Raw genomic sequence first — 18,338 nt, 5'->3', positions numbered from 1 at the left:
AGAGAGAAACAAATGTGAGGACCTTGTGTCAGACCTAAGGCAGCAAGGGACTGCACCACAGCGCTAGAGGGAAGGCTTCCAACCCCACCTGGTTAGTGGGATTCCTGAGTCGCTTTCAAGCCAGCCGGACCATACCAGTACTTATGATCTGGTACCCTGGACTGTGGCTGTCTTAATCCAAGTAAAGAGGAAAAGAGACTGCAACCCTGTGTCCTCTGTTTCTTACTACACCACCTACCACCTGTTCCTACTACACCGGGAGCACTGGGGACCCAGTTTCACCTGGGGGAAGCCATACCTTCCCTGCTGCCATAACATCACCCCAGAGGACCCCTTTAAGCAGCGTCGGTCATCCCTGACTGAACACCACAGGTGGCATCACAAACTTTTATTATTTCACAAACCCCTTTAAAGACTTTCCCTTTAACATGGGTGCCCAGGGCCACGTACCAGGTGACCTCTGCCTTAACACATCCCTTTAAGGACCAGACCCAGTACCGAGTACCCCGTGGCCTTGGCGGGCGTTCCATATAGACCCTGGGAAACTTAGACATCTTACTGTGTCCTTTTAATTTGGGGAGGCCTTTTGGGAGGACATTTGTTGATGCGGGTTCTCTCTTTGAGATCTGGAAGTGTTCTCCATTATTAGGAGTTTGTTAGCAAAAATAGGAATTTGCTTTTGAACATGAGCTTCCCTTATTTATTATTGCTTGAGAGAAAAAATATCTGATCACTACTAAATGTTCAAACTCTCTATTTGTAGTTGTTGATTTAAGCTGTTATTCAGTTCGTGATAGGAAGAATTCTGATTTTAGAGGATTATCTCCCTATTAATGTATTTCACTATTATTTATGCTTAACAGATAGGTATAATGTTTAATCAAACATTAGTTGAGTGATTCTTTCAGGACCACTCAGAGATATCACAGTAGGAGACCTGGTATTCACTGAGCTTCTGCAGAGTTTCTGAAGCCTTCGGCTGGGAAATCCCAAGAATATTATCGTGCGTCAGAACTAATAAACTGTGGGGAGGTTTTCTTTATTAAGTACCCGTACTAGAAAAGTAGTTTGGTTCCCGATATTTAGTGTTTTTTTAGCTCAGAAGAGACTTTGGTCTACGTTTCCTCTACTCTCAGCCCTTCGAGTCTGTATCTCTAAGGAGTCTCTGAGCTCCTCTCACAGCTGTCAGTGGGGAAATTCTCCTGATCTTTGCTCAATGTCTCCATGGTAGTACAGAGGCTCCTGTTTTATCAATGGAGCCTGCTCATATCGCTTCTTCTGTGCTGGGATTCTGGGTATCAGAGTATTCCCTACTCTCTCTTTTTTATTATTATTATTATTATTTATTATTATTGCGCCATTTATTTCATGGTGCTTTACATGTGAAAAGCTATATACATAACAAAACAAGTACAATAATCTTGGACAAAAAATGAGTCACCGACTGGTACAGGAGGAGAAAGGACCCTGCCTGCAAGGACTCACAATCTACAAAAGATGGGTAAGGATATAGCAGGTGAGGGTAGGCTTGTCGGAAGAGGTAGGTCTTCAGGTTCATTTTAAATCAGTCCACAGGCGAGAGTCTGATATGTTTGGGTAGAGAGTTCCAGAGTAGGGGAAACGCATGGGAAAAATCTTGTATGCGATTATGGGAAGAGGAAATAAGAGGGGAGTAGAGAAGGAGATCTTGTGAAGATCGGAGGTTGCATGCAAGTAAGTATCGGGAGATGAGGTCACAGATGTATTGAGGAGACTGGTTGTAGATGGCTTTGTATGCTAAGGTTAGAGTTTTGAACTATAGTCTCTGGGCAAAGGGGAGCCAGGCAAGGGAATGACAGAGAAGAGAAGCCAGGGAAAAGCCAGGGGATAGGTGGATTTGTCAGGCAGCGGAGTTTAGGATAGATTGGAGGGGTGTGAGAGTGTTAGAGGGGAGGCCATAAAGCAGGAGGTTGCAATAGTCAAGGCGGGAGATGATGAGGGCATGCACTAGTGTTTTTGCAGAGTCTTGGTTGAGGAATGTGGGGATCCAAGAAATAGTTTTGAGTTTCAACAGGCAGGAAATGGAAGGCTTTGATATGTGGTTTGAATGAGAGATCAGAGTTAAGGGACTGGGGAGAGTGAGAAGCTATTGACTTTGATGTATTGATGGATGGGTCTGTTGGAGGGGTTGAGTGAGATGGTGGAAAGATAATAAATTCTGTTTTAGCCATGTTCATTTTTAGAAGTCTAGCAGAAAAGAAAGATTAAATAGCAGACAGACATTGTGGGATTTTGGTTAGTAAGGAAGCGATATTGGGTCCAGAGAGGTAGATCTGTGTGTCATCATCATAGAGGTCATATTGAAAGCCATGTGACTCTATGAGCTGTCCCAGGCCGAAGGTGCAGATGGAGAACAGTAGAGGACCTAGGACTGAACCTTGGGGGACACCGACAGATAGGTGGCGAGGTAAGGAGATGGGGTGAGAGTGGAAGAGATTGAGTGTCCTGTCTGTTAAGTATTAGGAGATTCAAGATAGGGCCAAATCTGCGATGCCAAGAGATGAGAAAATCTTTAGTAAGAGGGAATGGTCCACTGTCTCGAAGGCTTATGACAGGTCGAGGAGGAGGACAGTGGTATCGCTTGGATTTGGCAGTTAGTAAGTTGTTGGTGACTTTATCCATGGCAGTTTCACTGGAATGGTGTGGTTCAAAGCCAAATTGTAAGAAATCAAAGAGGGAGCAGGAGAAGAGATGGGAGGACAGCTCAAAATGGATGTGTTGTTCCAGTAGTTTTGAGGCATAGGAGAGAAGTGATATGGGGCAATAGCTAGACAGAGAGGATGGGTCAAGGGAGCGCTTTTTAAGGATGGGTGTGATTGAGGCATGTTGGAAGCATGTGGGAAAGATACCAGTTGTTAGTGATAGGTTCAAGAGGTGAGTTAGGGTTGGGATGAAGACTGTGGTGGGGTTTGTGATGAGATGGGGTGGGATCGGTCAAGTTCACAGGTGGTGAGGTGCAATTTGGAGAGTAAAGAGGAAAGGTGATTTTCTGTAATGGTAGAGAAGCTGGTTTCGGAGGAGGAGGCCTGAGTAGTTATGAGTAGCGGTTGTGGGGGCTGTAGGCCAAAGCTTTCTCTGATCTTATTGTTCTTCTGTTTGAAGAATGAGGCAAAGTCTTCAGCTAAGATGAGAGAAGAGGGAGCAGGTGCTGGGGGATGAAGGAGAGAATTGAAAGTGCTGAATAGCTGTTTAGGGTTGTAGACAGGTAGAATATAAGAGCTGAAAAGTATGTTTGTTTTGCTGCAGTGAATGTGGACTTGAGAGTAGTGAGGGACTGTTTGAATGCGATGAAATGTTCATTGGAGTGGGGTATTTTACATCTCCGCTCAGCAACCCTGGATGCCCAGCTCAGTTCTTTAGTAAGGCTGGTTTACCAAGGTTGCCTGTTGAGCGTGCGAGCTTTGCATAGTGCACTTCGAAAGAAGGGAGAGTATTGGAGGGTGGCAGTAGGATTTGGGTGAAGCAGAAGTTATCTGACAAGAGAAAACCAACTCCTCCATGCTTGACGCAGGGGCGGGGGTGTGTGGGAAAGGTGGAATCCACCACACAAAAGTGCAGTTGGAGAAGCTGTGTCAGAGGGAGTGAGCAAGGTTTAGGTGATGGCGATGAAGGAAAGTTTGTTAGTAATGAAAAGATTATGGATGTATGAAAGTTTATTGCACACAGAGCGAGCTGTTATGACCTGATGGGTACGAAGCAGTGCTGAGATGACCTGGTGGGTAAAACCAATCAAGTACAAGCTCTGAGGAGGTGGTAACTTTACTGACCGCAAGCCCTACACCTAACACCAACACAAGAAATAGCCGTGGAGCATTCCTATCTCTGCCTAGACGCCTCTTCACAGCCTAAGAGCTAACTACCCCTGAAGATGGAAATGGAAAACTATCTCGCCTCAGAGAAACCCCCAAAGGAAAGATAGCCCCCCACAAATATTGACAGTGAGTGGAGAGGGAAATGACGAACTCAGAAATGAAACTAGATTTTAGCAAAGGAGGCCAAAACTATCTAAATAGACAGAGATAGAAAAGGCTACTGTGCAGTCAGTATTAAAAAACTAAATATCCACGCAGAGTTTACAAAAAATAACCTCCACACCGACTCACGGTGTGGAGTGTTATGATCCTAGTGGGAGAGGATCTCTGGTATTCCGGCTAAGTCTGCAAAAACATAGAACCAGCTCTAGGGAGGTGGAAACTGGGCTGACCGCATACCTGATCCTAACACACAACTAGCAGTAGCCGGTGAACGTGCCTACGTTGTTCCTAGACGTCTCGAGCCAGCCGGAGAACTGACTACCCCTAAAGAGAAAATAAGACCTCACTTGCCTCTAGGGAAATTAACCCCAAAGATATAGAAAGCCCCCAACAAATAATAACGGTGAGGTAAGAGGAAAACACAAATGTAGAGATGAACTAGATTCAGCAAAGTGAGGCCCACTAATATAGATAGGCAGAAAATAGAAAGTGAACTATGCGGTCAGCAGAAAACCCTGCAAAAACATCCACGCTGAATATTCAAGAACCCCCGCACCGACTAACGGTGTGAGGGGAGAATATCAGCCCCCTAGAGCTTCCAGCAAGCTAGAAAATCACATTTTAGGCAAGCTGGACAAAAAATACTGATAATGCAAATGATCCAAAGTATGCAAACAGAACTTAGCTTTTCTTGCTTGAGACAGATGGCAAGGAATCAGGAGGAGACCAATTTGGACTGAATACATCGATACCAGGCACAAGACTGAGCTTCCAGGAAAGCTAAATAGGGAAACACCCACAGCTTAACGAAACAGCTGAGTCCAAGCCTGAGGAAAGACAAGACTCATACCATACCGCTTGTGACCACCAGAGGGAGCCCAGAAACATAGTTCACAACAGTACCCCCCCCTTGAGGAGGGGTCACCGAACCCTCACCAAGACCCCCAGGGCGATCAGGATGAGCAGCGTGAAAGGCACGAACCAAATCGGCCGCATGAACATCAGAGGCGACAACCCAGGAATTATCCTCCTGACCATAGCCCTTCCACTTAACCAGATACTGAAGCCTCTGTCTAGAGATACGAGAATCCAAGATCTTCTCCACCACGTACTCCAACTCGCCCTCAACCAACACCGGAGCAGGAGGCTCAACAGCAGGAACCACAGGCACCACGTACCGCCGTAACAAAGACCTATGGAACACATTATGAATGGCAAACGACACCGGAAGGTCCAAAACAAAAAGACACCGGGTTAAGGACTTCCAAAATCCTATAAGGACTGATAAAGCGAGGCTTGAACTTAGGAGAGGAGACCTTCAGAGGAACATACCGAGAAGACAACCAAACCAAATCCCCAACACGAAGTCGGGGACCCACACCGCGGCGGCGGTTGGCAAAACGCTGAGCCTTCTCCTGTGACAATTTCAAATTGTCCACCACATGGTTCCAAATCCGCTGCAACCTATCCACCACGGAATCCACCCCAGGACAGTCAGAAGGCTCAACCTGACCCGAGGAAAAATGAGGATGAAAACCAGAATTGCAGAAAAAGGGAGAAACCAAAGTAGCAGAACTAGCCCGATTATTAAGGGCAAACTCGGCCAATGGCAAAAAGGTCACCCAATCATCCTGATCAGCAGAAACAAAACATCTTAAATACATTTCCAACGTCTGATTAGCTCGCTCGGTTTGGCCATTAGTCTGAGGATGAAAGGCCGACGAAAAAGACAAATCAATGCCCATCTTAGCACAAAAGGATCACCAGAATCTGGACACAAACTGGGATCCTCTGTCAGACACGATATTCTCAGGAATGCCATGCAAACGAACCACATTCTGAAAGAACAAAGAAACCAAATCGGAGGAGGAAGGCAACTTAGGCAAGGGCACCAAATGGACCATCTTGGAAAAACGATCACACACCACCCAGACGACAGACATTCCCTGAGATACTGGAAGATCTGAAATGAAATCCATGGAAATGTGCATCCAAGGCCTCTTCGGGATAGGCAAGGGCAAAAGCAACCCGCTGGCACAAGAACAGCAAGGCTTAGCCCGAGCACAAATCCCACAGGACTGCACAAAGGAACGCACATCCCGTGACAAGGAAGGCCACCAAAAGGACCTAGCCACCAAATCTCTGGTACCAAAAATCCCAGGATGCCCCGCCAACACCGAAGAATGAACCTCGGAAATAACTCTGCTGGTCCATCTATCAGGGACAAACAGTCTCTCTGGTGGGCAATGATCAGGTCTATCAGCCAGAAATTTCTGCAGCACTCGTCGCAAATCTGGGGAAATGGCAGACAAAATAACTCCCTCTCTGAGAATACCAGCCGGTTCTGAGACTCCCGGAGAGTCAGGCACAAAACTCCTAGAAAGAGCATCAGCCTTCACGTTCTTCGAACCAGGCAGGTACGAGACCACAAAGTCAAAACGGGAAAAAAACAACGACCAACGAGCCTGTCTAGGATTCAGGCGCTTGGCAGACTCGAGATACATCAGATTTTTGTGATCAGTCAAGACCACCACACGATGCTTAGCTCCCTCGAGCCAATGTCGCCACTCCTCAAATGCCCACTTCATAGCCAACAACTCCCGATTACCGACATCATAGTTCCGCTCAGCAGGCGAAAATTTCCTTGAAAAAAAAGCACATGGCTTCATCACAGAGCCATCAGAGCTTCTCTGCGACAAAACAGCCCCTGCACCAATCTCAGAAGCATCAACTTCAACCTGAAAGGGAAGTGAGTAGTGTTGAGCATTCCGATACCGCAAGTATCGGGTATCGGCCGATACTTGCGGGTATCGGAATTCCGATACCGAGATCCGATACTTTTGTGGTATCGGGTATCGGTATCGAAACAACATTAATGTAATAATGTGTAAAAGAAAGAATTAAAATTAAAAATATTGCTATACTCACCTCTCCGACACAGCCTGGACCTCACCGAGGGAACCGGCAGCGTTCTTTGCTTAAAATTCGCGCGTTAACTTCCTTCCGTGAAGTCCCGGCTTGTGATTGGTCGCGTGCCGCCCATGTGGCCGCGACGCGACCAATCACAGCAAGCCGTGACGTAATTTCAGGTCCTTCAGGATTTCAAGATAACGTTCTGGCTTGTGATTGGTCGTGTCGTGGTCACATGGGCGACGCGACCAATCACAAGCCGTGACGTCACGGGAGGCAGGAAACGCGCGCATTTTAAAATGCGCGCGTGTCCTGCCTCCCGTGACGTCCCGGCTTGTGATTGGTCGCGTCACCCATGTGGCCGCGACGCGACCAATCACAGCAAGCCGTGACATAATTTCAGGTCCTTCAGGATTTTAAAATTACGTTCTGGCTTGTGATTGGTCGCGTCGCGGTCACATGGGCGACGCGACCAATCACAAGCCGTGACGTCATGGGAGGCAGGACACGCGCGCATTTTAAAATGCGCGCGTCTCCTGCCTCCCGTGGCGTCACGGCTTGTGATTGGTCGCGTCGCCCATGTGACCGCGACGCGACCAATCACAAGCCAGAACGTAATTTTAAAATCCTGAAGGACCTGAAATTACGTCACGGCTTGCTGTGATTGGTCGCGTCGCGGCCACATGGGCGGCACGCGACCAATCACAAGCCGGGACTTCACGGAAGGAAGTAACCGCGCGAATTTTAAGCAAAGAACGCTGCCGGTTCCCTCGGTGAGGTCCAGGCTGCGTCGGAGAGGTGAGTATAGCAATATTTTTTATTTTAATTCTTTCTTTTACACATTAATATGGATCCCAGGGCCTGAAGGAGAGTTTCCTCTCCTTCAGACCCTGGGAACCATCAGGGATACCGTCCGATACTTGAGTCCCATTGACTTGTATTGGTATCGGGTATCGGTATCGGATTGGATCCGATACTTTGCCGGTATCGGCCGATACTTTCCGATACCGATACTTTCAAGTATCGGACGGTATCGCTCAACACTAGAAGTGAGACATCTGGCTGGCACAAGACTGGCGCTGAAGTAAACCGGCGCTTCAGCTCCCGAAAGGCCTCCACGGCCACAGGAGACCAATTAGTAACATCAGAACCTTTCTTGGTCATATCCGTCAAAGGTTTAACTACGCTAGAAAAATTAGCGATAAAACGACGGTAAAAATTAGCAAAGCCCAAGATTTCTGAAGACTCTTAACAGACGTGGGCTGAGTCCAGTCATGAATGGCTCGGACCTTGACTGGGTCCATCTCCACCGTAGAAGGGGAAAAAATAAAACCCAAAAAGGAAACCTTCTGTACTCCGAAGAGACATTTTGAGCCCTTCACAAATAAAGCATTATCACGCAGAACCTGAAACACCATCCTGACCTGCTTCACATGGGAATCCCAATCATCAGAAAAAAACAGAGTATCATCCAGATAAACAATCATAAATTTTTCCAGATACTTCCGGAAGATGTCATGCATGAAGGACTGAAACACAGAAGGAGCATTAGAAAGTCCAAAAGGCATCACCAAGTACTCAAAATGGCCTTCGGGCATATTAAATGCTGTTTTCCATTCATCTCCCTGCATAATACGCACAAGGTTATACGCACCACGAAGATCTATCTTGGTGAACCAACTGCACCATTAATCCGAGCAAACAAATCAGACAATAATGGCAAAGGATACTGAAATTTGACCGTGATTTTATTTAGAAGACGATAATCTATACAAGGTCTCAAAGACCTGTCTTTTTTGGCCACAAAAAAAAATCCTGCACCAAGAGGGGAAGAGGATGGGTGAATATGTCCCTTCTCCAAAGACTCCTTTATATAACTCCGCATCGCGGCATGCTCTGGCACAGATAAATTAAAGAGTCGTCCCTTAGGAAATTTACTACCAGGAATCAAATCTATAGCACAATCACAGTCCCTATGAGGAGGAAGGGCACTGGACCTGGGCTCATTAAATACATCCTGATAGTCTGACTAAAACTCAGGGATCTCAGAAGGAGTAGAAGAAGCAATAGACACCAACGGAGAATCGCCATGAATCCCCTGACAACCCCAACTTGACACAGTCATAGCTTTCCAATCTAAAACTGGATTATGGGCCTGTAACCATGGCAGACCCAAAACGACAACATCATGCATTTTATGCAGTACAAGAAAACGAATCACCTCCTGATGTACAGGAGTCATGCACATGGTCACTTGCGTCCAATACTGAGGTTTATTCTCTGCCAATGGCGTAGCATCAATTCCTCTAAGAGCAATAGGAATTTCCAAAGGCTCCAGGACAAAACCACAGCGCCTGGCAAACGACAAGTCCATCAGACTCAGGGCAGCACCAGAATCCACAAAAGCCATAACTGAGTAAGAAGATAATGAACAAATTAAAGTCACAGACAAAATAAATTTAGGCTGCAAAGTACCAATGGCGACAGGATTAACGACTTTTTTTAAGCGTTTAGAGCATGCTGAGATAACATGTGTAGAATCACCACAGTAAAAACACAACCCATTTTGATGTCTATGATTTTGCCGTTCGGCTCTGGTCTGAATTCTGTCACATTGCATAGAGTCAGGTGTCTGTTCAGACAGCACCACCAGAGGATTAGCAGATTTGCGCTCCCGCAAACGCCGATCAATCTGAATGGCCAGAGCCATAGAATCACTCAGACTTGTAGGGATGGGAAAACCCACCATCACATTCTTAATGGCTTCAGAAAGACCATCTCTGAAATTTGCGGCCAGGGCACACTCATTCCATTGAGTAAGCACGGACCATTTCTGAAATTTTTGACAATACACCTCAGCTTCATCCTGACCCTGAGAGATAGCCAGCAACGCCTTTTCTGCCTGATTTTCAAGATTAGGCTCCTCATAAAGCAATCCAAGCGCCAGAAAAAATGCATCTACATTCACCAATGCAGGATCTCTTGGCGCCAGTGAGAAGGCCCAATCTTGAGGGTCGCCACGCAAGAAGGAGATAACAATTTTAACTTGCTGAGTAGAATCACCAGAGGAACGAGGTCTCAAAGACAGAAACAACTTACAATTATTCCTAAAATTCTAAAACTTAGATCTATCTCCAAAGAATAGCTCAGGAATAGGTATCTTTGGCTCAGACATAGGACTACGAATAACAAAATCCTGAATGCCTTGCACCCTTGCAGCAAGCTGATCCACACTAGTAATCAGAGTCTGAACATCCATGTCTGCAGCAGAGCTCCAAGCCACTCAGAGAATAAAGGGAAAAAAAAAAAAAAAAGTACTCAGAACTTCTTTTTAATCCCGCTTCTGCAATGCATTAAATATTTCCTTTTGGCCTGGTATACTGTTATGATCCTAGTGGGAGAGGATCTCTGGTATTCCGGCTAAGTCTGCAAAAACATAGAACCAGCTCTAGGGAGGTGAAAACTGGGCTGACCGCATACCTGATCCTAACACACAACTAGCAGTAGCCGGTGAACGTGCCTACGTTGTTCCTAGACGTCTCGAGCCAGCCGGAGAACTGACTACCCCTAAAGAGAAAATAAGACCTCACTTGCCTCTAGGGAAATTAACCCCAAAGATATAGAAAGCCCCCAACAAATAATAACGGTGAGGTAAGAGGAAAACATAAACGTAGAGATGAACTAGATTCAGCAAAGTGAGGCCCACTAATATAGATAGGCAGAAAATAGAAAGTGAAGTATGCGGTCAGCAGAAAACCCTGCAAAAACATCCACGCTGAATATTCAAGAACCCCCGCACCGACTAACGGTGTGAGGGGAGAATATCAGCCCCCTAGAGCTTCCAGCAAGCTAGAAAATCACATTTTAGGCAAGCTGGACAAAAAATACTGATAATGCAAATGATCCAAAGTATGCAAACAGAACTTAGCTTTTCTTGCTTGAGACAGATGGCAAGGAATCAGGAGGAGACCAATTTGGACTGAATACATCGATACCAGGCACAAGACTGAGCTTCCAGGAAAGCTAAATAGGGAAACACCCACAGCTTAACGAAACAGCTGAGTCCAAGCCTGAGGAAAGACAAGACTCATACCATACCGCTTGTGACCACCAGAGGGAGCCCAGAAACATAGTTCACAACAGTGGAGGGGCAAATCTGCTACCCCAGAGCTTCCAACTAGCCGCAATAATTCATACTGGCAAGCTGGACAAAAAGACATAACATTAACTTGAACTGAAGATCATAAGCATGGAAATACCCCCAAAACTAGCAGACTTATCTTAAGCTGAAATGAACTGGCCAACAGAGCACTTCCAGGAAAGGACTGAGTCCACAGGAGGAACATTGACAGCTGGCATTGACTACAGACAAGAGCCCAGTTAAATAACAAGACCAGGGAACCGATTAGTGAATGCAGCTGCTAAGTTCCACCAGAAACCACCAGAGGGAGCCCAAGAATGGAATTCACAACAGCGAGCGTTCCATAGAACTCCTGTTAGAGGGACTGGGGAATCGGGGGCTGGGTGGATGGGTATAAGGTTAGCAAGGATGTGGAAATATGTGATAGAACATGGATGAGAGATAGAAATGACTGTGGGGATGTCATGAGGAGGGCCAGGATTTGGAGAGATATCGCCGGCAGTGAGGAGCAGACAAAGTGTTAGTAGGTGGGAGCAGGAGAGGGCATGAGGTGGCTGTCTGTGTTTGGTGACCAAGGATTGCATGTTGAGGAGCAGTTCTGAAAAGGAGGTGACATGAATGGGGAGGATGGAGGGAGAGATGACCATTTTTTTATTAGGTGTAGATATTGGGGGGTTGTAGAAAGTGGAGGACTAGAGAGGTGAAAGTAAAAACAAACAGAAATATTGTTTACTGTGACTGTCTAGCCAGTTACCTTCAGTTCCCTTCTTGTTTAATCCTGAGCTAATTATGGGCATCACACTTGTATAATACACTAATGTGATGCACTGGGCACACTACATCAGGCAGACAAACTGCTCACAATATATTTGCTAACAAATTTATTCAGGTGTGAAACTGTGGATGGAGGTCTGTACAAATCTTCTTGATCAGATAACCAAGTTGAGCCAGATGTAGGATATTAAAGTCTCTCTTAGGGTACCGTCACACAGTACCATTTTGATCGCTACGACGGTACGATTCGTGACGTTCTAGCGATATCATTACGATATCGCAGTGTCTGACACGCAGCAGCGATCAGGGATCCTGCTGAGAATCGTACGTCGTAGCAGATTGTATGGAACTTTCTTTCGTCGCTTGATCACCCGCTGACATCGCTGGATCGTTGTGTGTGACAGCGATCCAGCGATGTGTTCGCTTGTTACCAGGGTAAACATCGGGTAACTAAGCGCAGGGCCGCGCTTAGTAACCCGATGTTTACCGTGGTTACCAGCGTAAAAGTAAAAAAAACAAACAGTACATACTTACATTCCGGTGTCTGTCCCCGGCGTCTCAGCTTCTCTCCACTGTGTGAGCGTCTGCCAGCCGGAAAGCGAGCACAGCGGTGACGTCTGACGTCACCGCTGTGCTTTCCGGCTATGGCACTTACACAGTGGAGAGAAGCAGAACGCCGGGGACAGACACCGGAATGTAAGTATGTACTGTTTGTTTTTTTTACGTTTACGCTGGTAACCAGGGTAAACATCGGGTTACTAAGCGCGGCCCTGCGCTTAGTTACCCGATGTTTACCCTGGTTACCGGGGACTTCGGCATCGCTCCAGCGCCGTGATTGCAACGTGTGACCGCAGTCTACGACGCTGCAGCGATAATCATACGATCGCTGCGACGTCACGGATCGTGCCGTCGTAGCGATTAAAATGGTACTGTGTGACGGTACCCTTAGGAGATGTCGGCTGGGGAATTCCCAGAGTCTCAGATTCACGCTGCATCTGACAATTGTTAGTAGTGTTTTCAGATTGCCAGTACTCACAGGATTGTTCCTGGTCTTGAAATGTTTCTTAAGTTTTTCCGAATACTTTGGTGTAGAAATTAGGCAGGACAATCTTCTTTGAGTCGTGTTATTTGTTGTTTTCTTTGAGGAAACACTGGAGCTCGGATATCTGTGCCTCACATCCTCCGCATCCAAGCCACATCCCCATAATTTAGTGACTTTTGACACTTATGTGCTGGTGTCCTCATCTTTCTACAAACTTGAGTTTGTGTGGCCAGTCCAAATGCAACCCTCCAGATTCACTCTAATGCATGCCAGAAAATTGGTGTGAATACAATAGCAGGAGTAAGTTCAGACAGGTCACGTGGACAACCTAAACAAGTGCCAAATTCATTAACAAGTTTGCTTTTCTTAATGATTTTGATGTATCTAACTTCAGAGTGCTTTGGACCAAAAAAGACATAAGAAACATTAGTCTTGATGTACCAGCCTCATTATACATTTTAAGAACAATGAAAATAAGTGCAAATTTGTTCTATACAGTAAGTAAATTTATTTTTGTGGTGGGTCCTGGGTATTTCCCGCCAACACTGGCTTGATGATACTTTTCAGGCAACAAACTGGCCCAATAAAGGACTAATGCATCCTACAGTGGGATATCCTAAATCTGGTCAACAATGGTTGGCAATCTCTGAGGTCCATTAACTTCTTGGTCTTGTTTGCATATAATGTAACATAAAAAAAAATGGGATTTTGTTCTCTGGAGAGGAATGGGATGGTGGATCTTAAGAAAAATGTTTCCAGTGAATTTCATGTGCATCAGTCTGCTACTGTATTTGGAGTATTATATCAGCACCAGTGTTTTACTTGATTAACCCTTGCACTTTTAGTCTATGTGCACATGTTGAGTACATGGATGCAGAAATTTCTGCACCATTTCTGCATCTCTTGGCAGAAAAAATGCAGAAGCAAAAACAAACATTTTTTGCCGTGTTTTTGAAGCGTTTTTGATGCATTTTTGCCTGCATTTTGCCCTGCATTTTTGATTCATTTGAGTGAAGTCAATTGTGAAAAACGCTGGGCAAAACCGCACAGATAATTGATATGGTGCAGATTTTTTTCCTCACCAAATCTGCAAGTCAAAAATACTCAATGTTTGCATGACCGTTCAGCTTTCTCATTCACTTTGCTGACATGAGGTTTTGTCACAAATCTGCACAGAAAATAACACAACAAAAATGCTGCAAATCTGCACAGAAACTTGGAGATTTATACATTGTACCATTGTTTACCTTTATACATTGTTTCAGGTAGTTAAAGACTGAAGCTTTGAGGGTAAATGTCTCTCCACGGACAACAGAGTATGGGAGGGTAAGATCCACGAAGAATGGTTGAAAAACCCGTAGGGATGATGAAGGAGAAAGACCAAATCCATTGGGTCCCATACATATGGCTCCTGCATTCCAGTCAGTGATGGTATCTGGAACCTTATGGTGGACTTCAATTTTACCAGATTCTCTAAATTAAACAAGAAGATTGCCTTATTTTCCATTAATATTGTAGCAATTGATTCAAAGGGGTTTCCCTATCAGAAGAAGCATATAACAAAGTGCAATGTCTTAATTGATAGTGGTTTGAGCAAGAAGAACCCCAGCATTCCTCATTTTAAATAAAACAGCGATGTACAGAGAAGTAACTGAAGGGGCTTTTATGTCTTCATTCATGGGATCAATGTGATTCCCTGTGGTCAGACCTCTGCCAGTCATGAAGTAATGGTATATCCTAGCATAATTTAATGTAAATACACAGATCCATCAACGTTGCCTAAAAGTTTCTTTGGTTTCATATAAATAAAAGCTAAATTTGGTATTAAAAAAGCTGTAAAGCTCTTTAATGTACAGTACCCAAGTCCTTGATACACCAGTCAGATAAACAGTAAAACCACTAACAGGTGAAATGAATGACAGATTATCTCATGGTAGGATATATTAGGTACCAAGTCAACAGTCAGTTTTTGAAGTTTTGGTGTTGGAAGCAGGAAAACTAGGCAAGCATAAAAATTTGAGTTCCAAGTGTCAACATTAGAGAAATGGAATTTGCCTCGATTGTTACAAAATATTTGTATTCTTCTGAATCGATTTTTCTTTTTATTCCAGCAGCCTGCTCTCTCCAATTTCTTCATTCTTATGAGTCATTATGCATAATATCCTCTCTGGCTTTTATAACATCTTTATTCATCTCCGAGACTTCTGATGTTACAATGCACGTTGTGAACTTGCTATGTTGTTTGACGAAAGTTCCGAGTATTAACTTTAAGATGTTAAGAGAACATTAGAGAATCTCGAAATGACGTGACTTGTTAGGTGTTCCTGGTACAAACTAGTTAGTATATACAAAAAGTGATCCAAAAAAGGACAACACATGATTGAGATTATGTGCTCTTAAAGTAGAAAAAGGAGTTTGGCATTTCAGAATAAACCACTGTGCTGTATGAAGGAAGCAATTCGAGAGTGAGATAGCAATTTTGTAGTTTTTATTTTTACGAGTTTTGTGCTCACACCGAGCTCTTTTTAAAAAAACAAACTACAGAGCACAGTCTTTATTTATGTGCTCTCTAGTGATGAGCTAATATACTTGTTACTACTCGAGATTTCCCGAGCACGCTCGGGTGCCCTTCGAGTATTTTTTAGTGCTTGGAGTTTTAGTTTTTCTTGCCGCAGCTGAATGATTTACATCTGTTAGCCAGCATAAGTACACGTGGAGATTCCCTTGCAACCAGGCAACCCCCACATGTACTTATGCTGGCTAATAGATGTAAATCATTCAGCTGCGGTGCTAAAAACTAAATCTCCGAGCACTAAAAAACACTCGGAGGACACCCGAGGGTGCACAGGAAATCTCGAGTAACGAGTATATTCGCTCATCACTAGTGCTCTCAAAGACCATTGATGGGAATGAAGACTAGCCCACCATGATTGATCTTATAGTAGGGCTATTGTAGTACAAATTGCTGACAATTTAATACTGGTTATGAAAGAAAGTTGCAGAACATTGCAATTTGCAGCTTGCAGTACAGCTGCAGAATCGTCAATGTACCTAGGCTGACCCATTTCAGCCTCACTTTTAAAGGGTTGTGCCAAGATGTCAACTTTTCACCTACCTACAGTATAGGGAGGGAAATATGCAGGGACACCTTTCAGAAAATAGATCCTGCAGCAATATCCATAAAGTTACATGCTTGAATGCAAAGTTGCTTCTGAACTAACCACAAAACTTCTGGAGCAATATCCTTTGTACAGGCCAAAGTGGAGATGTTTGGCATTTGCCCTGCACTAGGTTTGGCAAAAACCAAAGACAGCAAATCAGCACAAACACTCTTACCTACTGTAAAGCTGGGGGTGTTACTGACTTCACCATGACGAACAAGTGCATTTGTTTAGATGCTTCTTACCCTCTTAATTTCAATGGAAGCAGTAAGGGTGTACTTAATTTTTCACACTGCTTTTGCATTTTGACCCAATTTTTGGCAAATAAATAATGACACAGTATAATTTTTCATGTGTTGAGGTTCATCTGATGTGATGTTTCCCTAATTTTAAGGCCTTCTAAGAACCAGGTGTTTTTTTTTTGTTATGCCCTGATATGTAATGCCACAGAATTCAAGGAGATGTAAATGTAAATTGACATTATTGCATTCAGTTGAAGTGAATAGTTCAGAGCTACAAAATCATGTACAACTAGTCAAATTGAGTTTTTCATGCACAATCCCTTATCTAGCCTGGAACACCCCTTGAGCATAAAGAAATATCAAAGAAGGCATAAAGCAATAAGTGTCTGTGTGATTTCCTTATTGGAAGACAGACAGGTATGTTACTAAACTCTATGTTTCTATAGAGACTTTAGTCTACAACCTACCCAAGGGCAACAAGTTCCCAAATCCAGGTCTCAGGAAAATATGCTCTAACTTTTTCAGTTTCTTCTGGCTGTTGAGATGGCTTTGGTGATAGATCATTTTGTGAAGATATGACTTTAGTTACAGTTTTAGATCCGCGTCTACGTCCACTACTGACACTGTCTTAGAAATAAAAAGATAAACATTTTTTAAAAAGCAAAATATCAGATTTGCCATCAATATGAGTTTGTTTGGAGTCCAACCCTTGACTCCGTTACTGATCAGCTGCCACCAGCTCTAGCAGCCGAGTATTGCACTTTATATCCATTCATTTGAATACTGCTCATCTGAAAGCATCTCCAGTAGTGGTTGGAACTAAGTGATGAACACAGCAGCTAAGTAACCATTATCGGGAACTTAGGTTCTTCACTAGAATGGGAGATTCAGAAGTTAATAGGGACCACTAAACAATGTGCAAGGCTGATGTGTGCCATCCCACACATAACGTATTTCTGGTTTCTGTTGTAGTGGTTTTCAGCTATATAGTCCCCATTGAATGACCATTCCTGAACTACACATTTAGACCCCTAACTAACCTTCTCTTTACATTTACCTTTTTCAATACCAGGCTCTCTTTTCCCTCCTGAAGCCCCTGCACAAGGTACTAGAGCTATCCAATAACTGAATACCGTAAGCATCAGTGCACATAATGCCATGAAATTGCCAGCATGAGGACTCTAGTCTGAGCTGGCAGCGAGTAGAACATCTTTTACACTCAAAGTGAACAAATAGTATAGTTCTGGATAACCCCTTTAACTTCTTCAGGACCGCCCTTATATTCTGCGGTGATATTCTAAGACATGAAATAACTGGAGGAAAGACTAATGCGTATGTAGAAAGTGCACACCCAAGGTACAGAAAATATCAAAAACTACTGTCACCAAAGCACAAACATGGTTAAAAACATTAAAAAAACAACAATGATAACACCCCCATCCATGTACTATAATACATCTATGTGACCCTAGGACATGATACCGTAGCAACATAGGCACTCATAATGGAAGTGCAATATGCATGAATAATGTAAACACCAAAAAGTTATCATAAGGTCATAACAATCGAGCCGTAAATAATAAAATAACAATCAATAAAGTCAATATAGTTGGCTGAGTACACATACCATGGACCATGGAATGTGGGGGTCCCTGTTGTGAATTCCGTTCTCAGGCTCCCTCCTGTGGTCATGAGTGGTACTGTGTGAGTTCTGTTCTTGGGCTCCCTCTTGTGGCCTTTAGCGTTTCGGCTGGTCTGTAGGTGGCTCAGCTGTCTCGTTTCCTGCCTATTTAATTCACCTGGACCTTTACCGGTTGCCTGCTGTCGTTGTATTCAGTTCTGGTTCTGATCTCTCCTGGACTTCCCTTGTGACCTGTCTCCTCCTGGAGAAGCTAAGTCTTGCTAGTTGATTTGTTCATTATTTCATTGAAAATGTTTCTCACTATATGTTGAGTTCTGTCCAGCTTGCTTATATGTGATTTCGCTTGCTGGTAGCTTTGGGGTGCTGAGTTGCGCCCCTCACATCATGAGTCGGTGTGAGGGTTCTTGCATTCT

General features: G+C 44.2%; 1 protein-coding gene across 1 annotated transcript in view; it reads right to left on the bottom strand.

Moving 5' to 3' along the window:
• Positions 1 to 18,338, bottom strand: part of LOC143769707 (alpha-2-macroglobulin-like) — a 154,836-nt gene that overhangs the window by 69,616 nt on the left and 66,882 nt on the right. Inside the window, exons 18-19 of the mRNA XM_077258493.1 lie at positions 16,751 to 16,910; positions 14,128 to 14,353 (exon numbers count right to left, since the gene is read on the bottom strand). Of these exons, the coding sequence (XP_077114608.1) occupies positions 14,128 to 14,353; positions 16,751 to 16,910 (386 nt within the window). The remainder of the gene's footprint in view (positions 1 to 14,127; positions 14,354 to 16,750; positions 16,911 to 18,338) is intronic.

The sequence above is a fragment of the Ranitomeya variabilis genome, chromosome 4 (assembly GCF_051348905.1).
Source record: "Ranitomeya variabilis isolate aRanVar5 chromosome 4, aRanVar5.hap1, whole genome shotgun sequence".
NCBI lineage: Eukaryota > Metazoa > Chordata > Amphibia > Anura > Dendrobatidae > Ranitomeya > Ranitomeya variabilis.
Note: the sequence above shows the minus strand (reverse complement) of the source record. Positions and strands in the feature narration are given on the sequence as shown.